At 47.4% G+C, this 27,159-nt stretch overlaps 7 protein-coding genes and 1 non-coding gene across 8 annotated transcripts; 4 read left to right on the top strand and 4 right to left on the bottom strand.

Moving 5' to 3' along the window:
• Nucleotides 1-6,727: 6,727 nt before the first annotated feature.
• Nucleotides 6,728-6,817, top strand: LHYA1_G003367. Its single transcript has one exon. It is a non-coding gene; the product is annotated as a tRNA-Pro (tRNA).
• Nucleotides 6,818-8,002: 1,185 nt separating this feature from the next.
• On the top strand, nt 8,003-10,305 carry LHYA1_G003366 (uncharacterized protein; the record flags this gene model as incomplete). The annotated part of the gene is made up of 2 exons (XM_031148338.1): nt 8,003-8,366; nt 8,426-10,305. 2 exons carry the CDS (start codon nt 8,003-8,005, stop codon nt 10,303-10,305), a joined length of 2,244 nt encoding a protein of 747 aa, XP_031006966.1.
• Nucleotides 10,306-12,078: 1,773 nt separating this feature from the next.
• TRF5 (Poly(A) RNA polymerase protein) lies at nt 12,079-14,616 on the bottom strand (the record flags this gene model as incomplete). Its single annotated transcript, XM_031148337.1, has 3 exons — nt 12,079-12,384; nt 12,435-13,140; nt 13,190-14,616. 3 exons carry the CDS (start codon nt 14,614-14,616, stop codon nt 12,079-12,081), a joined length of 2,439 nt encoding a protein of 812 aa, XP_031006965.1.
• A 614-nt stretch (nt 14,617-15,230) lies between these two features.
• Nucleotides 15,231-17,082, top strand: PEX30 (Peroxisomal membrane protein; the record flags this gene model as incomplete). Its single annotated transcript, XM_031148336.1, has 3 exons — nt 15,231-15,242; nt 15,309-16,580; nt 16,663-17,082. The coding sequence occupies 3 exons, from the start codon at nt 15,231-15,233 to the stop codon at nt 17,080-17,082; spliced, it is 1,704 nt and encodes a 567-aa protein (XP_031006964.1).
• Nucleotides 17,083-17,390: 308 nt separating this feature from the next.
• yip1 (Protein transport protein) lies at nt 17,391-18,366 on the bottom strand (the record flags this gene model as incomplete). The annotated part of the gene is made up of 2 exons (XM_031148335.1): nt 17,391-17,942; nt 18,040-18,366. 2 exons carry the CDS (start codon nt 18,364-18,366, stop codon nt 17,391-17,393), a joined length of 879 nt encoding a protein of 292 aa, XP_031006970.1.
• A 739-nt stretch (nt 18,367-19,105) lies between these two features.
• Nucleotides 19,106-19,595, top strand: pam16 (Mitochondrial import inner membrane translocase subunit; the record flags this gene model as incomplete). The annotated part of the gene is made up of 2 exons (XM_031148334.1): nt 19,106-19,108; nt 19,185-19,595. 2 exons carry the CDS (start codon nt 19,106-19,108, stop codon nt 19,593-19,595), a joined length of 414 nt encoding a protein of 137 aa, XP_031006969.1.
• A 428-nt stretch (nt 19,596-20,023) lies between these two features.
• On the bottom strand, nt 20,024-21,103 carry xecD (2-(R)-hydroxypropyl-CoM dehydrogenase; the record flags this gene model as incomplete). Its single annotated transcript, XM_031148333.1, has 6 exons — nt 20,024-20,170; nt 20,223-20,347; nt 20,396-20,502; nt 20,561-20,945; nt 21,003-21,019; nt 21,081-21,103. 6 exons carry the CDS (start codon nt 21,101-21,103, stop codon nt 20,024-20,026), a joined length of 804 nt encoding a protein of 267 aa, XP_031006968.1.
• Nucleotides 21,104-24,888: 3,785 nt separating this feature from the next.
• On the bottom strand, nt 24,889-26,037 carry swi10 (Mating-type switching protein; the record flags this gene model as incomplete). Its single annotated transcript, XM_031148332.1, has 1 exon — nt 24,889-26,037. One exon carries the CDS (start codon nt 26,035-26,037, stop codon nt 24,889-24,891), a length of 1,149 nt encoding a protein of 382 aa, XP_031006967.1.
• Between the last annotated feature and the right edge of the window lie 1,122 nt (nt 26,038-27,159).

The following is a 27,159-nucleotide window of genomic DNA, read 5'->3' as shown; positions in this document are numbered from 1 at the left end:
AGAGAGGGACGCAAGGGAGAGTGAGTCGGGAAGTGTGGTTTGGTAGCGAATGAGCGAGTGGCAGAGTAATGGTGAGGCCGTTGAAATATTAGTGGGCGAGTTCAAAATAAGGGTGGGCACGGGCAGCCAACAGGGGAGTAAAGGGAAGAAGAGAAACAGGATGGGATGGGGACGGGATGGGATGAGATGGGATTAGGCGCAAGGACTCAAGGAGGGAAGCATGGCATGGCATGGGTATGGGTATGGGTACAGTATGGGTATGGGTGTGGTGGTGGTGGTGGTCAGGCAGCCACTCCCTGCCCCTGGATTAGTGGATTTCTGTACGGAGTAGCGTCAAGCAGTGACAATATTCCGTAATCACCGCCCGCCGCCGTTCTGGACAATTGGCGAGACTCTTGAAAGGGGGAGCGTCAACAGCATGTACAGTACTGTAGAATCAGGAAAGGCCACGTCTCTTTGATTTCCTCATTCAGTTAACAAGGCAAGTTACAGTAACAATCAAGATCCACTGCAGTCAATTACTACTTGGTCTTACAAGACATTGCATCGTTATCATTCTCATAACAAAACATGTACAGGAGTACAACGGCAACGGCATATGGCAAGAGCTGCTCTTAGTAACCTTCTACTTACAATATCACTCTACTCGAGGAGGAGCAGAGCGACCGAGGGGCAACGTTCATTTGCTTCTGCAATCACAGCACAATATTGCAGAACTCGTGCAATGCTGTATGATGCTTATCTCGATGTTGTGCTGGTCTTGCATGCATCTATCCTTATTAGGCGCCTCCGGGAGTTGAACGGTATTGTGCTCCAAGGTAGATTAAATCAATGCACGACCGACTCCTTTCCCCCTTCGGCGCTTCTTCTGAACACTACAGTAGATATAGATATAGGGTAGATATATTGTATACATATACATCAGGAGATATGAACTGCCGGTCTTCTGCTATCTATCTTGTACTGCACAACAATCTGTCTTGTGGAGCGCTGCAGACATGTAGGGACACCAATATCAATGTCAATATCAACATCAACAGCAACATCAACACGCTATTCTCCGCGCCAGGCAGTATGTAGTTACCGACGTGAGAGATCCGCGTTAGGCCTTGGGAAACCGTCACCACCATCATTCTTAGATCAGGATCTAGAGCCAATGTCCTCTTCCTTACCTTATAAATCGACTTGGTAGGGATGAATTCTCCCGCCTGCTTGGGTCCTCTCTTTGCACCATCATCTCCTTTTCATTACCCGTATCTTATATCCCAAGGTCACGCTACTCAACTTTTCATTTATAGGTTTCACAAAAACCCCAACCAAGAGACTGTCTTTAAGCGGAGATACAAGTGGCTTACTCTTTCTTTCGCACTTTGCCAAGGTCCTCCCGGCTTCCTCGCACTCGCTCCTACATGCCTGTCGGCTTCGCACGCTTCAACCCACTCACAGCGGGGTTTTTCCACTGTGGGGGAACAATTTATCAGTTTCAGATCTCCCAACGACTTTCTTAATTAAAAAAGCAAATTTTCTTATTACCGGCGCAATATTTCTTTTGCTCGTCGCGAATTTTCACGGCCGAAAGCGAAGGAATGTACAAAAAGCAAGCAAAATTCCTAGCGTCTTGGAGCATCGCATTGATCTGTCAATATGATGCGGCATAGAAAGCGCCAAAAGAGATTTTTTTGGTCGGATGGGCCAAAAAGGGGCAAGATCGTAGGATGATATGGGATGGGAAGCAAGGGTCGAGTCCATGATTCCACCGCAGCGGGTTCGAAATCAGGCCAGCACCGATTCCTTGTCACGGATCTACACCCGCGAGCCAATTGTGGGCCATTGGGACCTGACGCTTGACTTTTTTGGCTCTTAGTCGTCAGACTGCCCCATCCCCTTCACGCGGGAGCGATCGTTGGTGCCGAGGCGGGCTGGACGCCTGTCGTTAGTCGTCGTTGTCGTTGGTCAACTGTCGTCTCAAGGACTGCTCTAAAGATTTCCCTAAGAGCACTTTAAAACAACCTTTGGCGGATACTTTTCTTCAAACCTTCAAACTGGAAGATCAACAATGCTTGAAACCCCGTGACGCAACAGCCTCTTCGGCAGTGGAAGGCCATCCCCCGCTCTTCCGTTACCCCGTATAGTGCTACTCTAAGACTGCCTGCAGGTCACATGATGGCATCAAGGTCAGACCCTGATACTTGAAAGCACTGATCGTCTGAGCTTTGCAGAGCTCAAGGTTGACTCTGTTGTGGTCCAAGGACAACCCCGTCAGAAGCCGTTTGCTCACAACACTATCACTTTACTGAAATTGCTAACAGAGTCCCGAGACACTGTCCTCGAACAACCGCGTAGCCATAATTATCCGAGTCTCGGGTGTCCTCCTACCGAAGTCAATCAGGAAATTACAGTCTGCACAGAGCACTGGTGGAGTAGCTCTGACTATTGCAAAACCGTCAGACACTGGCCAATAATCTGCAATGTAATAGATTAGGAGACGTACCTAAGTAGTCAGCTTTTCAGCTATAACACTTTCTTAGTCTCTATTGCAACTCGTATGCATCAACGCCTTAGGAAAACAACATAAGTCTTACAATCTCCTAATCGGGCCTGAAAACTCGAGATTCGACTACTTGCACGCCCAAAAATAACATAACGTCATGCTCACATTCCTTACCATCAATCAATCCGCAACAAAGGTTTCCCCCAAAGAATCCGGCAACTGAGCTCTATCCTCAGCCCTAATTTCTCACCCGCAATTATAATAGAGTAACGGAATCCGTACTAGAAAACCCGTCCCCTACCGACGCAGAGGCAGGGAGGGGCCTTGCCCTGCCTTGCCACAGGTCGGAAATTAAGAACCGACCTCGAACCTTCGAATCTTCCATTTTACGCCTGGATCTCCGACAGAAACCACTAATTGGTTAACAGATCGCGGTGGCTGGCTGGATGGACAGGATAAACCAGGAAGCGAATCGCGAACGCGTCGCCCCGTCGGTAATGTCGCGATGCACTCATCTCACTGCACGAGGGACGCGTTTTCTATACTGGCTGCGGAGTATAGGTAGGGATGAGGACCCTTGTGCTTCGCGAGGGCCATTTGGTCCAGGCTTTTGAGGGGCAGATGCGATGCTTACATGACATGTGGGATTTGTGGGATGACTCGATAGACAGACAGGGAATTGCTGACTCAAGCAAGATAACGTACGGATCGTCACACCAGACTCCTCCTTGCACAAGACAAACTGTCCTTCGGCTCACGACATGGAGATATACACGGTGCATATTGATATATGCAGTGGTTCAGAGTACTGTCTGTACCTCCGTACCTTTGTACCCCAGGCCGTATCTGTCTACATCTATTGATTTAATCGAATTCTGTGCAAGCTGAGCCTAGACCATACTTAAAATTTAACGCGCAGGACGAAGCTTCCAATCAACATTCATACTTGGCTTGGGAGCGCTCTTCAGGGGATCCGAGTAGCTATCCGACCAGGAAGGCACTGACTGCAGTGTAACCCACAAGGTGGGGGACCCCATCCCTCTCGCCCATTGGGTCGTATTTTGGTATAGAAATCCTATCTGCATGTCATCTGTCATCAGAACAGCCACAAAGCAGAGTTGCCGAGCAAAAGTTTCATGTGGTTGCATTTCTTCTGGATGAGGCAGGTGGGGATGACATGAGGGGTAGTTTCTCACGGAGGAAGAGCCTTTAAGTAGGTACTGACTGCCTCTGTTGCTGCCCTTGGCTTTTCACGTATATCAGCGTACATGTGGTTTCCACGTTGTGGCTTCTGAGGTTCTGGCTTCCTCGTGGTGAGCAGGGAATTGGAGTTCAGATTCGCGATGGCTAAATCGGTACGGATTCTTTCGCAGGTGGGATGAGGTTGCGAGGTGCCTAAGCCCGAGATGCTGCAAGGCTATGATCTTGTATAGACGCCAGTTCGTATTTCGATTCCTTTCGCTGCGGCGCCGAGGCGCATTCAAAGTGTCGAATGGTTTGTATATTTTGATTCAATTTCTGCAAGGAACGTTTCGTTCAACGTCCTTATCGACCGTTCCTAAATCGCTATACTCTTTTCAAACCTTCACCAGTACAATTCCTTCCAAATCAGCATGGCCGATTGGAGATCTTGGCCCCAAGAACGGCAGTTGCAATGAGATTCGGTCTAGAGACTGCTACACCTTCCATTTCCGAACTTGAGTTCCGAAATACAATCGGCACGATTATCAACATGGGTGCAATGCTTCAGATACAGTCCATAGATACCTGCCGACTCGGTGCCGACTCTATTCCGTGGAGTATCCGAATATACAACACAGAGCAGAGCCGGGCTTGCAAAGCCGTATCACTTTGTGAAAGACTTCAACTCCTTGGCAACAAATGTTACTAGCAAGAGTATACTTAACCGCAATCTATTATTGATAAGTCTCCTTGGAGTCTGTTTATACCATCTGCCAAGTGGTTTCTCGTTGACAGCATGTTGCTTAATGCTAGCTTGATACTGGACGTGGTTCTAGATCCTAGTGACCTTCATGTCTTCCTTTATTGTTGATTACTCGAGTATCTTCTCCTGTATCTCGAGCTCGTTCTACCTTCGACACAAAGTTGTGTGAAGTGAAGGTACAGGCTACAGTCTCGTCTTGGCACGATAGTCATCAGTCTTGTGTATCTACCTGTGATATGATGCATACAAGATATATCTCGTATCTTTGTGGTCCTGTAAAGCTACCGAACAAAATGACTCAAATGTTTTGCAGAGATTATCACGACCCTTCATAAAGCAAGTTCTATGAACATAGCCTCTCGAACCATATGTAGTGATACATTTTAGCTTCGTTGTCTTACATCCTCAGCATTGATAATTCAGGCTATATCATATGATCCCAACCACCAGGCCTATGTCACTTGATCCAACAGTCATTAGACAAGTAATCTATCTCTCGCAACCACCCCATTCTTCCTTACCTACCTCATCTGTTCCATTTATTCCGGATTTCTTTGTACGGTTTGCATCATGCAAGTACAGCTTCACCAACCATTTTGCCACAAATGAACTTCTCAAAAGAGAGAAGATTTTCAACGTCTTCAGCGATAAGGTGCATCATTTTAACTTTCTGAAGCCTCATATCTTGCACTGTGTTTGTCTCGCCAAACATAGTTTGTCTGTATTATGGACCTACTTAATTCAACCTTTGGTCGTTTAGTCCATCCTCCCCTACATGCCGCTTCAAGTCTGCCGATGCTTGCAACCACATGTCCCTCCTTTACAACCGGTACGCTAGCGAACACTGACTACTACCTGTCGTATTCTCCACTGCCAAGAATAAGTTTTTGGCATCTTCGGCCAGATCTTCCTAACACTTTCGGAAAACTGTGGTACTTCCTCAGTGTCCGATGATCACATCAATCAGCCTTTATAAAGTCCACTTTATGCGACACAATGCTTTGGATCTGGTTAGAATTTACTGTCTCACCTGCATGTCTCAGTCATGAAATTTTGAAGGACCAGAATACTATATGAATTTGAAAATTGCTTGGTACCGAGTTGGAAATGCGTCTATGAGTAACTGCCACGCTCGTCTCCTATTATTGCCGCCTGGAAACTACACTCCAGATTGGAAAACACCCTGAACAATCTCAATCAAAGCGCCTGAAAAAGGGGTCCGGTTATGATTCCTCGAAATGCTGACACTGGTGATTACTGATACTCTCTCTTCCTCAATCCCAAGCTCAATATATTCACCACTAACGTTTTGTTCTTCTATGGTCTTCATTTGGCGTGTCTTTGAGCTGCAACGCACGCCTTCCGCTCCTTCAACCCTACAGTCTCAACCGATATCGCGAAAATCTATGGGAACAGCGTTGCAGACCTGCGTGCAATTTCGGCATTGAGTCTTTTGAGCACCCTCAGTCCGTCTCACTTGAGGGCAAGGCAGCATTTGAGAGGAAGGAAGCAGGGAAGTAGAAACAATTTGACAGCGAATATTGACAGACGTGAATGAGTGTACTTAGCCACAATCTCGCGCTGCGGAAGCCAATCATAACTCATCATGGTTGATATCTCGACCGATAAATTATGCCATTCTTGCGATTCGGTGGCATATATTTGTCTCGAATCTTGCACGTATGACTTGACGTCTGAGCTTCTAAGTTTCTGTCATTGGCAATAAATAGCTATTGAGGCAAGAGAATAATTCCTTTGCAGAAGAACCTGCATCGTTATAATAGTTGGAATTGCAGGAGGTGCTGGGAGGTGTGGTGAGAAGCGGGGTGGGGATTGTAGTGAGGAGAGGGAATATGTGAAACTATGGTGCCGAAATTATCAGCATTATGTTTGACGTGTTTCACAAAAAGCTTGATATTAATTCGAAATTACCGAAATGTTATGTATCTCTAGTGATGTTCACTCAAAAAAAAATCTCTCTTCTAGTCCAACCCCACATTTCGCTCGTTAAACTTTTTTTTTGAAGCAATTCCCACTAAACCTTCCCCTTCGCAAAAAACCCCCCAAAAGATCAATCCTTGATATCTAAGCGATAAGCATTACTATCTCTTACCTGCTTTTATATTCTTCACTTAACATAACAAATCCAAATACTATAACATAAATACGTAGCATCAGACCATTCTCACACGCGCCCCCACTATTCCCCCGAACCTCTTTCACAAGTGAGTCACCCCGCCATTGCCTATCATATAGCGAAATAGCAAGTTTTCTGCACTAAAAAACTACTTGGTTCTATGGTCTAGTGGTATGATTCTCGCTTAGGGTCTACTCTGAGTATTACTTGCGAGAGGTCCCGGATTCGAATTCCGGTAGAACCCTAATCTTTCTCTGAGAGAAAGTTTTTTTTTTTTGATGGGGTTGATATTTTTGGTATATTGATTTTTGGGAGGCTCTACTAGGGGGAAGTTGTTTAACGGTGCGGTGATTTTACACATCATTTTTGAGAAGGAGTGGATTTTCCTTTTTCTAGAGTGGCTTTTTTCATGATTTATATGTTTATAGCGGCTGTTGCTCTCTTGATATACCGGATAACGAAACGAAACGAAACTCTTGAATTGAGGTTGACCCGTGACCCGCGAGCAGTATGGAAGAACGTGAGTTGGGGTAATTTGGATTGTATTCGGGTGAGACGTCGTCAAATTCTCTTATTATATATATATATATGATTTGTTGACAGCTCTTGTATTCTTATTGCAGAGTGTCTCGAACGGTATACAAGTGTTTTGACGAAGCAAAACATTTTGGTGATGTCTCGGAAAAAACCCACAAAGTCAAGTATGATTGGGCGCAAGAGGAACTTTGCGTGTCATTACACAATAACTTAAAAGGTAGATAAAAGTGTATCAAGTCGTGACGATTTGGCACAAGGATAGACAAGCCGGCAATCAACAAGCAGGCAATCATCTGGGATCATCTGGTGCAATGGCCTCATCTCGCTCTTTCAGTTGCATAGATCACGAGATAATACTCTGTACATCTTTGGTAATGATAATAACTGACAAATCTAGTACCATTGTATGAAAGTAGCTCCAGTTTAGAAAAATAGTACCAACCATGTGGGATTTCACGTGAAGCGAAAAGCAATCACTCTTGAACGGTCAAAGGTAAAGCAATTGATTTGTTTGGCTTGTTTTTCTTCCAGAAATGCTTAGTACAGAATCACCACTTCCTCACTCTTGCTAGAAAAGCTCCACCGCATTGAAGGTCTGTACAGGAGATGAAGAGGTGAGGTTGGAGTTGCCTTTCTAAATGGGAATAGCGCCAAGTCAAGCGAAAGCGCCGCCGATTACTTTTCTACAACGCGGGGACTTTTGCACCAAAGCTCATGAACGCGCCTCATATATTGGGTGCCGCATCTTTGAAGACTCCCCAGATGCTACATGACTTGCCTGCCGGTCATCGTTGAATCTTGGGGACGTCAGTCTTTCGAGTAACTAAAAGAAGACTGTCATTTGGGCTTCTAGAGTAGAGCTCGACTTTGCTTTTGTTCCCTGCCCGTCAAGATGGCGCCCACCACCAGCAATGCTGCAAAGGCGCTCCAGCAGAACCGTCAAAGGCCTGCTGCTGGGCCAAGGCAGATCGTACCGGCTATCCCATTGTCCTTCGTCCAGAAGCGTCAAAAGTCACAATCTGCAAAGCCAAAGGAGGAAATTGCTGTTCCGCCGCCTCCACCTCCGCCTGTGGTTGACGAGCCTTCACCGTCTCCTACAATTCAACCTGAAATGGCTGTAGTAAACGGGTCGACAAGAGATCAATCGGAAATTCTGGAGGAGGGTACAAACGACTCCGCTTCAGTCTCTGCGACAGAGGAAGCAGCGACCGAGAGTACTGTGGCGCAAACAGAGGCTTCAGTTCACGAGTCACTAGGTAAGTGAATGGCTCTTTCTGCTTATACATCGCACAAAACCTTAATAACTCTTTGGTAGACGAACCACAGGAAGCTTCGAAATCTTCAGAGACGACGTCTTCGGAGCTGAGATCACCCTACCACATGCCTGCGCCATTCGTCCCTGCGAAGTCAGACCTCGTTTCTACGATGAGCTCCGAGAGAGTCCAATTCCCGCCCCAAGCCAACTTCAACGGCCAGTCTCCTATGCATCACGCCCACCCCATCGCCGGAAGTGTTATGTTTGGCGGCTACTCCGACTCGAACACATCGTCTCCCGCACCTCAGTCAGCTGGCAATGTTCCTCCCTACCCGTATCCGAACCAACAACAGCCCAGGGTTGCAGGACGTCATGGCGCACATCAGTCGAATGGAGGCCATTCTCACCACTTGTCCAACGGGTTTTCCCCCATGAACCCGCCTCCGGGATACTACACGCATCCAGAAGGCAACATGAACCCAGCTGCAGATAGTTATGCCCGTCGGCAGATGGTCTCATTTGCGGCCCCTGACGGATATTCCCCATCTAGCACTCCTTCAGGTATGGAGGGACAACGATTCAACAACCACGAATTTCCTTCCACACCCCACAGTTTCCATGGCTCGCAATCTTCGGCTCCCAGTGAACAAGATAACGGTCCGGCTTTCTATGGTCAATACCCAACTGCTGTCATCTCAAATGGCAGCAATGGTCACATTGACGATGTCCGTCTCTACCATTCGTCGCGCTCAAAACACCAGGGTTCCTATCAGAACAACCCAAATCACTTTCCGTCGCATCTACCTGCTCAACCACCAATGCCGATTGACAACCTCGACGGGCTGGTCAACTATGTGCAAAGCCAATTCAACATCTCTGAATTCGCCGACTACACAGTGGAGTTGCGCTACGCGGATGACCGAGTCCGTCCTGATTATGTTCCTGGCCACGGTCTTATGTTTGCGCGGAGCCCAACCCTCAAGACTCTCATGACAGCTCTAGCCAGGGAGAATCACGGCGGCCGAACCCTCCTTATTGAGTCGGACGATCGTTTTGTGCGATCTGACGCCTTCTGGATGGCTTTACATCGTTTGTATGGCGGTCCACTTCTGGACTTCGACACCCTTGGTTCTATAAATACAAACACCCAATTGCCCATTCCAGTACCAGGTACGCCTGTTGATCGTTTCGATCTCGCTCTCGGGTACGCCGCTGCAGGAAGTATTCTTCAGATCCCGCCGGTTATTACTCGCGGAGTCGAAATTGCATGCAATTTTGTGCAGTGGGTCACAATCGAAAAGGCTCTTGATTTTGCTCTTGATGGTGGCCTTGATGCCCAGTGGATCCTAGAGAGTTCTTATCAGCAACCCGAGACTCCAAGTACTTATGGCCCAGCAGCCAACATGCTCATCCGATATGTATTGGAGTTTATCATCACAGGCTTCCCTCCCAACTTTGAACTCAATGACACTGTCGATGAAAATAGTCGCAATCGTCGACTTCCCGCTATTCCAGAGGGGCGTCCCAATGCACAAAATGCTCGTCTCAGCCGTATCAAATTTGGCGACCACCCGACTGGAGAGAGCACTATGTATACGAATGCCAACTCCGTGATAACCACCCTGTCCAAAGTCTTACTCGGCCTGCCATTCCATTTACTGAAATACGTTCTGGAGTCACCACGACTTGGCAACGTTGACCTGTGGGCCATTGCTACCCTCAGGCAAAAGGTCATGGACAGCGTCATCCAGGAGAGGGAGAACCGTCGAGTGAAGGTCTACAACAGCTCACAGGTATCCAATGCAGACCGTCAGAAGGACTATGCTGTATGGCAGGCGGTTGGCTGGCAAGAATATGTCGAAGTACAGGGTGGAAAGGATGGAATTCCTATCCTCGCTCGCAAGTGGGTTGATTACGTGCTCCCTGCCCACCAAGATTAAGAACCTTCCAAGCATATATACTCTGGAATGTCACGATCTGAGATCTTGTGGTGATGATTTGGATGGAAGAAAGGACGGCCGGAGGAAGAGAGCAGAGTTTAGGAAGCTTCCACATTTGTGTTTGATTACTAGTGCGTTCGACGTTGCATAGCGGTCTCCCAAACATCACATCCTTGCGCGCTCTTTGCATATTGCAAAAAAAAGGAAGGGGTATTTTTTTCCATCCCGGGAAATCTTTCTGGGGGCGGGAAAGGTTTTGCGTTTCCCCCCCGCAGGCTTTACATATATGTTTTGAAGCGGGCATACACTCAGCAGGCGAGCCTCTCGAATTTACACTCTGGAAATTGAGCTGGATTGAAAAGAAGCGAAAAAGGAACGCAATACATAGAAAAGTTTGTTGAACGATCAACATTTGTAATGACGGCAGGAGCAAAAAAACTTCCACCTAGGTAGATAGCTGTGGAATCCCATCTGAGATTTTAATATTTGTGTTCCAGATACAACTCCTCTTAATGACTCCCCTCGATTGCCAGTGACATCTCGAACCTGTTTGCAAAGGGTGAGTGATTACTTACTTACCATACCATACTTTATTGTAGATGTTTGTGACAGAAGGAGACGCCGTTCCCATTCCCATTGTCAATACTACCCATCCACTTCAAGTTGGATCAAGTAGCTCTATAGTTCCACGATGGATAGATTCTATTCATCGACGGTACTCCTTCCCCCTTTCCCCAATCTTGCTATCAGAAACCGCATGCCCAAGCCGGTGTCTTCGTACGTACGGTATCTGTATAGAACCATCGGCATCTTCACATTATCCAAGAGGATGCTGAAACCTTACTCATTGCTCCTTATGTGGTGTAGGTATGTAGGGCGAGTGAGACGGTGTTCAGGAAGCTACTGTTTGCAATTATAGCAGGCGGATGAAAATGAAATGAAATGATTATCCGTTCCATGATATTTATTGTTATTGACTCTAATACTACATGATATCCAGAAAGCAAAGCTAGTGTTTGGACTTTGGAGTAGAAGAAAATATTCCTGGGGGGGGAACCGTCTGCCCGTCTCGTTCCTTCTAAAGATGAGGAGAATGCATCATCAAACATCCTAGACGAATCATGGCTGCATTGCGTACCGTACCGTACCGTACATACGCTCTTAAGAAAAGGAAAGGAAGCTACTATCCTCTCCATGGCAGCGCACGAAGCGCCAGCCACAGTGAGAAAGAAGACGTTGCAGTGACCAGTACAGGACATAAAGCCCAAATACTAGGCCGCAACGCCCGTGGCGGGGTTACCTATGGGAGCGCGAATGCGAATGTCTAGAAGACAGTGTTTGGCCCAATGGAACGAGATCCTAAAGTAGAAAGAGCGAGTTGTCAGTAATTACCATTTGGTAAAGATGCATCATGGTGGTCGCCCAAAGAAGAAAGAGCGATGCGTGCAGAAGCAAACGTCCATGAAATTCGATAAATCGTGATTGTATTTTGCAGAGGATAAGTGATCGATAGCAAGGACTCGATTTTCGACCACTGCAGCCTTTGTCAGTTATAGTATCTCTGTTCTTTTGAAAAGAGATAGAAAAAGCGTGAGCACATGTCTGTAGCTACTTTACAAGGTGTCATGACCGCAAACGCCACGGGGTATCATTCCATCTTGTCCGTCATACGCCATACTGTTCCATCATTATGAACAATCCAGCAACAAAGCAAAAAAGAAATCAAGGCTAAAAGCACTAATGCTGAGCAAAAAAGGAACGCGTGGACGCAGCTTATGCGAATTCCTCCTGAATGGGACCAAAGAGCTTTTCATGGACATGGGCAAGATGGGCGCGTTGAAGGTCAAAGGAGCTGTAGTTGCCACCCAAGATGCAGCCTAGAATGCTCTCCTTGACACGGTTTGGAGAAGCCTGCAATTCGCCCATGCGCTTCTGCAAGTCTCTATACGCATTAGAGAAGCATTCCAGAATTCTAGCTGTGTTACTAGAACCACCGGAGATATCGTTTGAAGGAGTGTTGGGATCGATGATGGAGATCTTGTCTATATTGCCCTTGTAGGTCACCTTCCTGACTTGATTCTGTACATGGTCAGCGATGGAACACTGGCAGTATCGAACTCGTTACTTACTTTTGGAACATAGCCGGGTGGCTTCATAGAGATAGCGGTCGTAGCAATGTTGAGTTGATTTCCATACAAGTCAAGAAACTCCATCAGAATCTCGCCAAGGTGTTCTTCGGGTATCATGTTTCTGCTTTGAACCTGAGGCATATGCTGGAGAAGACTTACAACAAGACAGATAGTAGAGAATCCGCCGATGCCTCCACTGTGGGGTTCATTCAATCCTCTCATGGCTAAGAGATGCTTGACCAATGTGACTAATATCGGCATGGCAGGGAATTCAGTCTTCCATTCTTGAAAGGTTTTGTTGGCGACCAAGCCAGTGTCATTCTCAAAAGAAATGTCAACCTTCAGACCAGTAAGTCTATCCACATATTTGATGATTGGAACCTTAGCCTTTGTGATGACCTCGACTGATCCTGGAATAGGGATTTTTTCTTGTTGCAGGAAGCGGGCAAATTGGTAGTACTGGTTGTTGCTTTTGCAAAGAGTCTTGTTGCCATATCTCATGAACTCATCCGAGACACAGACAATATCCATATCAGAAGTTGGCAAGTACAAACCAGCGGGAAATGACCCAAATGATAGAATGTTGGAGTTTCTGAAATGCTTCTTGACTGAAATGCGGAGCTCGTCAACTAGATTTGCACGAATACGCTGCTCGAAATTGCGGGGCTTGACGTGATAATAAAAATCCACGATCTCTTTGTGCAACCTACACGAATATTAGCTCGAGATAAATAGCATTGGATACTCCTAATTACCATAAGCCCATGTTGGCTGTCTTAGAGTGATCCATCTCGATCCAAGGTGTTGCTTGAGCTTGAGAACCAGGGCGGATCTTCCACGTGGATACTATTTCGCCCTTTGGAGGGCCACCTTTGGCGCTCGGGGTATGGATGATTGGGGGGCCTTTGATCTCATCTCTGATATTTCGCTTACGATTACCCAAAGCAGGATCCGAAGTAAGGTCAACAAATGCCGCAGGCCTCTTGGAAGCATTTGCGGGAGGGGCGCGGCTGGGAATCTGGATCTCAAACCGGCTAGATCCAGGTTGAGACGTGGTTGGTCCATGAAGACTAGTTCTTGAGGCTTCCTCGGACTTATTTTGAGTGGACCCATATTCACGCGGCTGCGTGTTCTTGAGAGTCTGTGGCTGTTGAGTGCGTGGGCCAGTGGGGGCGCCTACGGGTACATTGACTGCTTCATTAGTTGCGTCTTCCGTCTCCTCTTCATTACCGAAATCAAAGGAGATGAAATCGTCAGTGGCAGCGGATTTGACGGTGTTCTCGGAATTGTTTGTGACACGCGCCTTCCGGATTAATTTGACAACATCTTTCTTTTTCCGCTGAGACTCATCTGGAGGCGGTAATGCAGTGTAAGGATCAGGGTTGGACCACTTAGGAACACTATCGCCATCTGCAGCCTGGTTTTCGGTGCGCGCAAGCTTCTTTGTAGGTTGCTGAGCCTCATCGTCTTTCTCAGAATCAGAAAGATCCATCTCGGCTTCTTCACTGTCTGACATCTCGTCAACGGCCTTGTATCTAATGTTTCCTGCTTGTTCATCCATGCCCGGCATAAGCTCTGGGGTAGGAGCACGATTTGTCTGGAGAAATGCGCGATCAGCTGCCAATCTCGAACCACCACGACCGCGACCACGCGCACCACCACGCTGGCTATTGTATTGGGAGCGCACTCGCGGGCCATGGCTTTCTCGATCGCGCTGGTAGTCCCGATTGACAGGAGTAAAATCATATTGGTTACTATCGCGAGAATGGTATGACTGTCGGGGTGGAGGAGACCTAGAGTGAGATCGAGGCCGATAATTCCGATCTGGGTTGAGATTCACACCGGGTGGGGGTTCGTGACGAAAGTTAAAACCTCCATTACGAGGGCCGGCTGGGCGGTACGAGTCAGAATTGCGATGGGGATCAGTACCAGGGGCGTATGAGTCGGTAGCATAAGAACTAGGATAGGCATCGTATCTGGAAGAACCTCGCTGGTCGTTACCAGGCCTAGAGTTTCGTTCGTTGCCTCCAAATCGATACATGTCTCGAGGGGGGCTGTATAGACGCGGGTTCTCATTGCGGCGGTAGTTATCGCTACTTGCATGAAAGCTGTCGTTATTGGGTCGGTATGTAGAGCCACTGGGCCTCGCAGGCAATCCGGGAGGAGGAGGTTGTCGCGACATTCCGTAGGTGTCGAGTCGCGTTGGTGATAGAATGTCGAGGGGTGATGTTTGGTCTTTGGGTGGAGATGAAGGAGGTACTTTAAAAATTCGAGTGATTGCTAGCGTTGCCACTAGCACGATGACGGTCAGGTGACGAGGCTGAATACAGCTCTGTCACCTACTGGTATGTCCAGGTAGGTATGTTCTGGACAAGAAGTTTCCTGGGATTTCTCTTGTTATCTATTGAGAAGGGAAGCTACCTTCTACAAGAGAATAGTTATCTAGTATGTAATTACGGTATTCTTTCTCAATATTCCCAAAGGAAAAGCTTTGTTTGCTTACAATGATCATTCCCCACATGCAAGGCTGCGTGCGATAAGACGGCATGTGATTGTGCAATGCCGAGCGGCGCGATCCCTTCTCCAACCTCTTGTGTGAAAATAACAATAATGTAATCTCAATGCCTTTAGATGTTCATATTCATACCCATATTCATCCTCATATCCATACTCACTCCTAATCTAACCGTCCTGTTCCCTTGCGCTGCTGAATTTGCTAAAGCCAGTTTGCGAGGTTCATACCTGGGTATCTTTTACGCGGGTTGCAGCTTGGTTGCCTTGCCATGACGTTTGTAAATGGCTGCGTTTGTATGTCCAAAATGTCCAAGCCCTCCTAACACCAACCACCATGACTGATCGTGCTCAAACAATTAGGATACTCCGTGGATGATGTCGAGCTCTCCGTCTTCAACCAGGAGAGATGATGATGGCGCATCTCAGATCAGCCATGATCCGAATCCCCCGACAGTGGCGTCCTTCTCGCCTGTGACCCTGTCCCATACTACATCATCTACCAAACAACGGTCCACCATTCTTGTACATCAGAAATCACCACTGTTGATAGCTACACCGCCTCAGATCACTCGGGCGTTGGCATATTCGCATCCATTTCTTCTGCCCCTCAATAAATTTGTTGGTCTTTTGACATGGACGTCTGGGGATCCTTGGGAGAGCTTCCTGCTCGTGGCAGGCTTCTGGGCGATTGTACTATACGGAGATGTGGTTATGCGGGTGGGAGGACCGATTGTGGTTGTTATGGGCTTGATTTTGGGGATGTATTCTAGAAGATACTCCCCTTTATCCTCTACTGGCTGGACGGGAGAGAAGCAAAACAAAGGGCACAAGAAGGAAAATTCGGAAGCCACGAATACCAAACACCAGAAGACCCTGGACGAAATTGTTGAGACACTGAAAATATTCACATCAAGATGCAATGTGCTCCTAGATCCTCTCTTAGAGCTCACGGATTTCCTCTCAACCCAGAGGACTGCAACATCCGCGACTACGAGGCCAGCTCTCACTACGCTTCTGATACGTATACTGCTTGTTACTCCACTGTGGATTGTCCTCACGCTCCACCCAATACATATCATCACAACCAAGAGAATTCTCCTAGTCTCAGGAACTATATTCTTGACGTGGCACTCGCGGCCAACCAGAGTATCAAGGACAATACTATGGAGATCAGCAGTCGTTCGACAATTATGTGCCGCTATTACAGGTCTTCACTTCACCGACAACCTCACTCCTCCCACCACAGATGAGGAGAGGCCGCCTGCCCTACCTCCTCGAAATCCATCAGCACTCGCAGCTACAGCTACACTAGCAGCAAAACGCAGACCCGATGCTCCAGGGGTGAAATTTACCTTTATTCTGTATGAGAATCAGCGAAGATGGGTTGGACTCGGCTGGACCACCTCGTTATTTGCGTATGAGAGGGCTACGTGGACAGATGAGCATTTGAATCCAGCACCTGCTAAGGATGAATTTGAGCTACCTGATGTTGAGGGTGGTGCGGCCAGGTGGAGATGGGTTGAGGGAAGCAAATGGCTTGTAGAGGGTGCTGGGGAGTCTGATGAGGGAGGGGTAAAGGCTAAAGAGGATGCCACTGATGGTGGGCAAGGCTGGATCTACTATGATAATAAGGTATGTCTATCAAAGTCTAATTCTTTTAGTGCCTCCTTCAGTTAGCATTCATGTCCAAACCTGAATACTGACCTTACCCCAGTGGCAAAATGGCCGCCGCGGCCAAGACGGCTGGGGCCGCTACACCCGCCGTCGAAAATGGTATCGTGACGCCGAGCTCGTCGAAGTGTCCGGCAGCACAGAAATAACGCCCTCCCCCACCCCAACCCGCAATAACAGTCCCACCGCAACACGCACCCCCGTCTCCGCAGCCTCATCAATATCACCACCACAATATGAGCTTCCCGAGCAAGAAAAGGAAAAAGAGAGAGAAAATAGCATCAAAAGCGATGATGCTAGTACTAAAAGCTCCGGGTTCAGACAGGGTGGCGGTGCTAGGAAGAGACACACGCGGACGCCGAGTCGGAGGAGTAGTCATAGTTATGCCAGTGATGATGATAAACCGAGACATAATGAGGCGGATTGGGGGATTGGTGATGATGCTAGAATGGGCCTGGAGTAAATGATGAGTTTGATTGGAAAAGAAACTTTGGGTCTATGAAATGCATGCATAATTGGGGGTTGGCGTTAGGATTTGAGCGTTGATGCATATCAATATTATTTTCTACCATTTTGAAATTTTAGATCTCGCCGTGAGCATCCATATCTAAAAGTATCCTGTGCTTTTATAAATAATTTCATTGGTGCATTATCTATATCATGCCACAGCACAATTCTAACCCTCCAAAGAACCCCCTCCCATTTTCATCCATATTTCCCACCGCACAAACCCGTTTTCTAATCTTACACAACCCGCTCCTTACACCAATCCTAAGGCATAGTCTTCCCGGGCAACCCCTTACTCCCCCTACTCGAAAAAATTCCCATAATCCCAAAGCCCACATAAAACAACGCCAACGGATACGCCACTAGGCCCCTCATCCCCCTCATCCTCCCCACCGCGCAAAACATTCCACTACTGCTATACGTACACCAGCTCACCGCCGCGCTCGTCAATACATACCCCAGCACGCCATCCATGGGAGCCACCACGCCAACCAAGCTCGTCAGGACGAGCGGCAGCAAACAGTAGCCTAGCACGGACGCCGAGCGCGGGAATGTGAGCGTGGAGGAGAGGTGTTGCGGTGCTTGTTGTTGCGCGGATGTTGAGCTTGTTTCGAGGGGAGGCGACATGAGGGAGAGGATTAGGTGCAGCATGATGGAGCCCAAGAGCGCGAGGCCGTATATGTATCCGAAGTGCACTTTTCCTGAGAATAAAAGGAATGTCCCGAAGAGGAGGAAGAAGAGGATTGGGCCGGCGAGGTCAGAGTCGTCCATTATGTGCTGGTCTATCCTTGCGAGGGGGTTTAGGACTGCTAATGTCTGTGTTATGGTTAGTACAATCAATGGTTATGGAGGGGGACGTGATGGGATGAGGGGACGGGGGACGTGCTTTGGATTGTATATGTGCGAAATTCACGCCCAGCTCTTCTAATAGAGGTGGTTCACCATCATAGCCTTCTGTCCCAAACGCAGCCAACCAGCCTGTTCTCAAACCGCCCTGCTCTCCCATGCGCCCACTAACTCCTTGCGGTGCGCCGAAACCTGAGTTGAACCCTCCTCCGCCTGGAACACCATATCCAGGTGAGCCAGCTGGTGCTCCATATCCTCCATATGCAGCTTGTGAGGGAGTGGCGTGCCCGGAGACGGGATTCGGTGTGTATGAAGATGGGTAAAATTGGAGGTTTTGCGCTGAGGATGCGCCGTATGGTGCTTGCGGTGGGGGTTGTTGGAAGAATTGCGCCATATTGGAGAACAAGTTGTAATGGGAAAGAAAGAAAGAAAGAAACGGCTGTGTCTGCTAGCAGTAATTAGGGAGAGGCCAGGTGTTGAGGTGAGGTTAGGTAGATGTGACTTTTTGGCTCGACGTGTTTTCTTGAGGTTGCGGTAGTGAAAAGCGGCCACGCATATTTTATAAAGCAGCGGCGTGTTGGAATAGATAGAGTACAACTTTATACCAATGTTGACTTACAATTCACTCCGTATTTCTTCTACATGGTCTAGCATAAGTTATAAACAGTACCGAAATAAATCCAGGTGAGTCTGTAAACGGAAGTCTGAATCAGACATGGCTATCGCCAAGTCCGGGCAATACAAGATGTACTCAGAGCCTTTGTAGTTCAATCAATGATCCACTACTTAACCCAACTGCTATTATATTGCAAAGACACTTGAAGTACCCATAGCGTTTATATCATATCATATTGAAATATATTGTTTTAGACAAAAGCTTATGAGGACGATCAATCTACCTCCTGAAATAAGCGACCAATCAGGGGGTAAAAGGTGCGTAAAGAGGCGCCTGGTTTTAGTTAAAGCAGCTATGTATCCGGGACGGTCGCCCCCGACCTAATGAAAAAAGTTAAGGATGTCCTGTTGGACTTTCCAGCATTCAACCGTCGCCTCATTTCCAACCCATCGCCACATTTATTCCAAAGGTTGCGAAGCAGTCATTCTGCTCAAGACCGACAGATCCTCGTCTCATCATGGTATGCCTCGATTCTTCCTCTCGCTCCGCGCTGCTCAATCGCATCATACTATCCTACCATACTAACCTTTTATCAGGAGCATATCGTCCGAGCCATCGTCACCGGCTCCAAGGTATTCGGACGAGCAGCCTCTGCATCGCTGAAACAAGCCCAAGCAGCCTCGAAATACGCCAAAGCCCAAGCTCAAAACAATCCCAACGCTGCGCACACCTTTGCCTCCCATGGTCTGACGCTGGAAGAAGCGTGCAAGATCCTGAACGTCAAGCCGCCACAGCAGGGGAAAGCGAATATGGAGGAGGTCGCCGAGAGGTTCAAGCGCTTATTCGATCAGAATGAACCGAAGAATGGTGGGAGCTTCTATTTGCAGAGCAAGATTTTACGGGCGCGGGAGAGGATAGAGAGCGAGGTGCGGCAGGCGGAAGAGGAGGCGAGTCGGGAAGCGGAGCTGAAGGAAGGGTGGAAGCCGAAAGTGTTCAAAAACCGGTAGCACTGCCGCTGTTTGATGGGGTAGTAATGATGCTGGGTGAGAAGACGAGCCTGGTGGATGATTTTGGTGTTGGAAAGAAGGGGGCGTCTGTACGAATCTTCCGTCTGTGTGGGCTACCTTCAACCCGAGCATGGTCTGGAACTCTTCACTCTGCATTTCGACATAGCCTGGCGTTTGGGAAATACGATGTAATATATGGTGTCTGGTCAGCGTTTGGCGATAGAGCGAGATGGTCCTTGAAAGATGTACGATATAGGACATGAATGGATGAAGATGTATAATATCATGTCTGGCAAACGATGTGAGATATCAACTATTGCATACACTTTGTAGGAAATCTCGTCAATTATTAAGTCACTAGTAAGTTCCCAGAGTCCCTGCCACACCCTTCGCTGATAAAACGCAGTGTTCTTCAGGTATCTTGCCAATCAATGAGCCGATAGAGCTCCATCAATTGAAAGAGAAGCGCCGGTAATGAAACTAGCTTTATCACTCAAAACAAAACTAGCAAAATACGCCACCTCTTCAGGTTCTCCCCATCGTCCCATCGGGACCCTCGCAAGTACAGATTCATACTAGCAAGTGTTAGTCAGATGAAACCTTAAAAAGACACGGAAGACGTCTTACGTATTTTTCAGTCTCAGGTCTGACATCAATGATGCCTGTTTTTATCCAACCTGGACAGAAGCAATTTACCCGGATTCCTTGGGAAGCATAGTCGGCAGCGTCCTGCTTCGTGAGTCCAACCACGCCTTCTCTTACTCAGTTCCAACTCAAGGAGTTCTTAGAGGGAGACTTACCATGTTTGGCTATGGTATAAGAAGAGAGACGGGGAACTACAGCCCTAAGACTTATCAAGGAGCCAACATTAATGATACTCCCCCTTGTCTTGAACGGTAGTCCCGTGCTATCCCCAAATCAGCCATCCACTGAAGTCAAGACAATGGCACATCATAAAAACTCACCTCAAATCCCTCATCTCCTGCTTCAAAAACTGCCTGATCTGCGCACGTTCACAAAACCACACCCCCTTCAAATTCACATCAAGCACCTTATCCAAATCCCCCACCGTCAAATCCGCAAGGCCCGCAGCTCTACCCGCGATCCCCGCTGCGTTCAAACAAACATCAATCCTACCGAACTTCTCCGCAGTCTCTGCTGCTTTGTCAACTAGCTCTTCTTTGCTGACATCGACTGCAAGGCGAAGGGTGGTCACAGACGCATCGATTTCTGTGAGCGAGTTGGAGGCTTCGGTTAGTGCATCCGCGTTGAGGTCGATGAGGGCGATTTTCTTGATTCCGTCCGCTACTAGACGTCTGGCGACTGAGAGGCCAATTCCTGAGGCGGCTCCTGTTTTTTTGGTTCAGTTGGTTAACGGGGAGTTCATGAGTTGTTTGTAGGTCGTACCAGTGATGAAGGCGACGCTATTGCGAGGTTAGTCGGACCCCGGATTATGAAATGCGGGGAAGTAAGTGAGTGGCTGACCTTTCTGGGGAGAAATCCGGCATTGTGCAAACTTCGATTTTTTATCTCGTGGAGATATTTAGTGGATAGGTAGACTTTATTTATTTGATTTTTCTCTCGCGGTTCTCAAATATCGTCAAGTTTGGAAAGAGCGTTGATCGTGCATCCGGTCCCTATTTAAAGAATGCAAATAGGCCCGGAAAACTCATCGTTCAAATATTGCTATGGATACTGCAGCTCTTACTCGCTGGATTTCCTTGAGCTGCTACTTATTAATTGTAACGACCTCGGTAACTTACTACCTTGCAGTAACTTCCACACGCCTATTATCAGGATCGGACGGTGCAATATCCAAATCACGGTCCGGTGCAACCGACGAGGCTTGCGTGTCAGTCACAAAAAGATCAGTTCATGGCGAAAGTTTAGCATTCCTTTCCGGCTATCCAGTGCGATATATTTTCACCATTACTGCCAGTTTTTTGAAAGTCCCACTGTTATCACTCTGTCTTGTTCTAATCTGTCCCCATGAGGCGGGCTTGAACCAGGGTCCCCGCGTCCATCCCCGCTATTCATATTTTCCTATGTCATTTCTCTGATATTGGATGGTCTGAATATTGAAGGTCAACTTCTAATTTTCACATTTGTTCATCAAGTGCTTTAAGGAGATCTCGAAATTAATATGTTTAGCAGATGTAAAGGCTTTTTCCAAAGGATTTTATAGGAATGCTTGGAAACAAAAACATTAAAAAAGGACACAGGCTCGAACTTAGTACGTGACCAGCACAGCACTTGCCAAGTCTCAGCTCGAGAACTCTGAACCAAGAAATGTGTCTTCTCGGATTATATATACCAGATGGAACTCTTGCTTAAGTTAGCATTATACTGCTACTAAGTTATTTGAAATCCAATTCTGGGGTGGGTTCCACAACCGACTCCGTCGGATGTGTCTTGATGGGCGCGCTTGGGGTCTCAACACCATCGTTGTCAGCCTCCATTGCTTTCAAAAATAGTTTGCTGAGTTTCATTCTAGAATCTAGGTCTAGTTTCCCATATATCGTGCTTTTGCTGTTCATCATATGGATTTGAGGTCTTGTGAACTGGACACTAGTCACATTACTCATCCTATGCCAGGGACTGGCACCTTCTTTGTTAAGAGTAGGGTTGACTTCTGCCCATAGTATGCCATGTTTTGTTTCAGCCCCAGCTGCGTGTTCTTTATTATCGAGATCCCGGATCGAGATGTACTCATTTTTGTTTTTCTTTCGAGCTAGCCCATTTCCACAGTAGGTGAAGATTGGCAGCGCGACAACATGACTTTTATAGCGACGCACAACCACGTGCTTTCTATATTTCGAATTAACAACACCGACCCAGGTCATTGTACTATCATCTTGAATATCTAATTGACTTTGATCGTAATGATGCTCATGGGTTGCAAAGCTGAATACTACGCCAACTTCGTACTCTTTGTAACTGTGGACGCCATCAGTGAGATATTGAACAGTGCTCTCATGAAGATCACTATAGCTAGAGCTAGAATTTGTTGGCGAAGGTGCGCGAGGAGGATGGAAGACAGCCTCTCGAGTTCGAGACGCTATAGGCCGGACTAGTTTCTGATAATCGGTATTTTGAGTCTGTTGTGGTGAGTCTAAATGCAGCACTTTGTTTGCAATCTCGAAGGCTGCACTGGGTTGATCCTGTTTTGTCTTGGGGACGGCTTGGCTCTGGCCATTAGTGACTAATCTTCCCGAAGTTGATTCGGGTTTTCTCGGACCAGAAGGAGACTTATCTAAGGCTTGCTCGGCAGCTATGCGTTCCTGTGTGTCCTTTCTAAGAGCGGCCAGCTTTGGTGCCAAACGCAATGCCAAAATCTGCTGTTTCTGTTCTGCGGCGGCGGCAGTACTGTGCGGCTGCTTCGCAATCGTCTTGGGAGTTGATTTGCTCAAAATTGAGGGACCGGCTTGGGGATTTCTTGGGCCCATACTTACTCAAACAAAATGATCTCGAGATAACCCTGAAGCCTAGGGATTCTTTCGCTTACTTTGAACAATATTTGGTCGGATATATTCAAATGCAAGATATTTGCTGGACTGAACTTTTTTCAAGTTTGCTAAATATGTCGGAAGGAATCCGTGTTAATGTTTGTTACATAATAAGATGGGGGAAGTCTTTCAAGGAATAATGAAACTCTGGCTCTAAAACAATTCAATTGTAACAAATGTTGTGGATTTAGACAATGCAGCAATGCTTTAAAGCTGAATTAAAGAATTCTAAACTGGCGAAACTCGCACCATATCTCTTTGTCAAACAAAATCAAACAAAGGTGCTTGCACGGAGTGAATACATATTTTGTCTGCCTGCTGAATAGAAGAGGTTAGTTGCAAATCCTGATCTAATTGTACACAAAGGCTCGATATACCGAGGGTAAAAGATGTATGGACTAAGCAAGAAGTTCCAAGAAGAAGCCGATCAACCCCCCAACCCCGCCCCGCTTCCCCCCAGCATCACTCATTCTTCTCAGCGAGAAATAGCTCCAACCTTATCGAAGCGTGAACGAAAGTACCCCAGCGTCGAAACAGCGCACCGAGAATATTTTATCAAGGAGAACACCATCCATTCTCAAAAATGCACTACAGGACAACATCGGAGCCTTCAATTACGGACGAGCCAGTGCAAAATTTGACACCTCCCCATTTAGCAGAAAGTATGAAAATCCAAGAAACTGACAAGAATGCTACATCTCAGGTCTTTAGATCTTCGCTTTCTCCAGTCGATCCTCTTCCACGAGCCCGATTTCTAGACATCGTCACTCTTAGAGACACAGATGGGGAGATGATTTCGGTAGCGACACTGACAAAAACCGTTTCTAGCAGTGGAACAAGGTGTTCCAAGGCGAAGAGACAATCAAGCATTGCATAGCAGAGATTGAGCAAGCCGAAAGTCGCCTGCAACAACCGGATACCATGATTGCTGAGGCGGAAGAGGCACTTCGTGCCTCGGATAGAAACCAAACTGGTGACGAATCCAAACTCTTAAGTCGTTTAGATGTCGGAAACGAGTTGAGAGCGGAGTGTATTCAGCAAAAAGACAATTGGGTTAAGGCCCTCGCTGAGACAAGGAAAGAATTCGAGGAGCGAGAAGGAGACCTTCACCGAGACTGGAAAGGAGTATTGGGCCGAAATGGTCTTCTCGAAGCAATTCCCAAGAAGAATTATGGCGCTGAGCCGGCTGAATCGAACATAATTGAAGAATATCAAGAAACAGAGTCCACGAGAGAACTGACACCGAGTGAGGTTGCTCAACAGGAAGTCGAAAACGCTTGGGAACTAGCAATGAACCTTGAGGGGGCAGAGAATCCGATTGCGAGACGCGCAGCATGTGCACGACGACTTTCATGAATTGTACGAGCACGAGCGTGCCAAACGCTTCCCGGACGGAATAGGAGAGATTAAAGAGGCAACTCGAACTGAATTCGATCTTGTATGTCTTGAAGAACAACAAGATGTGATAGCCGAGTTGATAGATGCAGAGAGATGCTTTAATGCGGCAGTATATTATGCTCACAAAATGACATTTCCTCTCCTGGTTGGAATTACACACAAAAGCGTTGGCTTTTACCTGTAGCCATGCCGCCATCACTTGCAGCCCAGTTCCAACTATTTTCTCCTTAGTCACCCTGTCTGAGGCTCTGAGCTATAGGCGCTCTATTCCGTTCAATATTCTTTGACCTCGGCCGTTGTGAACTTTCATGCATTGGCAGCCACCAGATGATATATAGCCACAACGATAATATTTGAAGACCGTTGAGAGGATACCTCTCAAGGGAGTATCAATCCTTTTCTCGAAGTTTGGCAAGTGCAGCGGCAACTCCGCCACTCAATTCATCGTCTTTCCTAGCCTGTTCCAGTCTCTTTTCTGTTCTCGAACGTGATTCTTCCTCAGCAGCAGCGACAGCCAAGGCTTCTTCGTCATCGTCATCTGGATCCCAAATCTGAAACTGTTCCTTAACAGGCTCTGCGACGTTCTCTGGCCCCTTCGATAGCTGCTCATCGCTGACAGTACGCACCTCTCTCAGTGGAACCATACTTAGCGGAAGAGCTCGATCTAAGACCCCTTCCCCATCCTGGGTTGTCTCTTTCCTGACCAGTCCCCTCTTAGCAGCTTTCCGGACCCTGAAGGGTTCATCAACAACGCTACACCACCTCTTGACCTTCTTCTCACCCCATCCAGCAACAACGGCTATTTCCTCTGGTCGAGCATTGACTGCTGCCCTGACACTGCCAAATGCACTGACTAGAGACACAGCATCCGTCTTGTTGATATTTCGCGGAACAGTCATGAACTCAACCATCTTCTCGGCATAGCCTTTGCTTTCTGTCCCCTTGATCGCTCCCGCATTTGCATGCTCGTAGCTTTTGTATAATTCCAAGTACCTAGCTGCCTCTGCAGCACTCCAACATAATATGACCGTAACATTATTGACCAGACTCGTCTTCGATAACTCCCTCAGACTATCTTCATGATTGCCAATATCCACCATCGTAAGCAGGACCCGCAGATTGTATTTCCCCTGAAGGTTCTTTATACGATTGTAGATGTATTCGGGGTGCAAACGATGGTATTTGAGAGAAAGGAAGAGCGCGCATGTTGTGGTTCCGAGGACATAGTCTGCGGGGATGTCTGAATATTCCCACGCAAACGACCGTAGATTCGTGAGGATGGGATTGCCCTTTTGACGCAGCGATACCAGTATTGAAGAGCCTGTAGATCGCGAAGCAATGGCTTGAGGAGTTGGCTGAACGACTTTGGGGCCACTTGGCGCGTTGTTCGTGGGAGGGGCGCGGTCGAGGCGCTGAGGGGTAGGCTGTTGAATACGCTGTGGAGCGGGCTGCTGAATGCGTGGAGGAGCAACGCCTGCGGATTCAGCGAGAGCTGCTAGCAAGTCTGCATCAGCACCGTATTCGTCGTCGTCGTCCATTGTTGTATTACGGAGAGGTGTAAGAAGAGGAGAGTGGCGTCGCGTCAAATCTCTCAAACGCGAGATCACGATATCTACCTCCGAAACGAGGCTCACATCACTTTCTAGAGCTAAGGGAATGCCATCTCTATCATCTGTATTATGTTTGAAATACCTCTTTAATCATAGTTCAGAGAAGGCTATATAATCGACTTTCTTCAAGGAAAGTATGCCTCTAGGTTATAACTTCGTGCCCTCCAACATTTAGTTGTGAGCTGGTGGTAGACATAGTGATAGAATACAACTTCGTCTGAAGTGTTTTATGTACAGACATCGGTGTGTCTAGAAGATAATACATCCTAGCCTACTCTTCTGAGGCGAGGCTATTTACAACTCATCGTCTTCATCACATTCTCCGTCATCATCCTCACAACTCTGCTCATAGGCTTCTTCTCGACTCAACCTATAGTAGTAGTCCATTTCTCTTTTCCATCCCTCGTAGTACACTCCCCATTCCCTTGCTCTTAGTGCTGCACCCCGAGCAGCGAGCAAAACCGATGGAACGCAAACACCGTCATCTTCCACTGTCTCGTTCCATCTGAAAGCCATCTCCGCGGCCCGGTGTAGCAGGGACTCGTCCCAGTTGTTATCGAGAACAACCACACTATCCACGGACTTTTGCCACGAACCTAAATGGGCAGGTGGGGGGATGCCTTGTAAAATCTCCAAAGCGTTGGTGGGGAAGTTCTGGTGAAAAGGATTTGTCTCACTGCTGAACAAGTGTCGGTGTTCGTCAGATTCTAAAAAACGTGTAAGCTAGGTAATTTCAGAAGCAGGTAGGGCAGATAGACCTGACAGCTCGTACACAGAATCCCAGTGAGTTTGCCCACTTTTAATCATCTCGCTCACTTTCTTTACATAGTCCTCCTCAGCATCTAGAATATCTTGACCTCTCATATTGAGAATCCTCGAGTATCCAGTTCGGTCTGTCAAGTTCACTGTAGTGGACTCGTTCGCGAACTCAACATTTTGAGCCAAACCATAGCGATACTTGAGCTTCAATCTGGATTCTTGAACTTGCGTCATAATCTTTACCATGCCTATATCTCCAACCCAATCCATTCCTCCTGTTCCGGCACTACT

This window comes from Lachnellula hyalina (genome assembly GCF_007821495.1).
Source record: "Lachnellula hyalina strain CBS 185.66 chromosome Unknown contig00035, whole genome shotgun sequence".
Classification (NCBI taxonomy): domain Eukaryota; kingdom Fungi; phylum Ascomycota; class Leotiomycetes; order Helotiales; family Lachnaceae; genus Lachnellula; species Lachnellula hyalina.
Note: the sequence above shows the minus strand (reverse complement) of the source record. Positions and strands in the feature narration are given on the sequence as shown.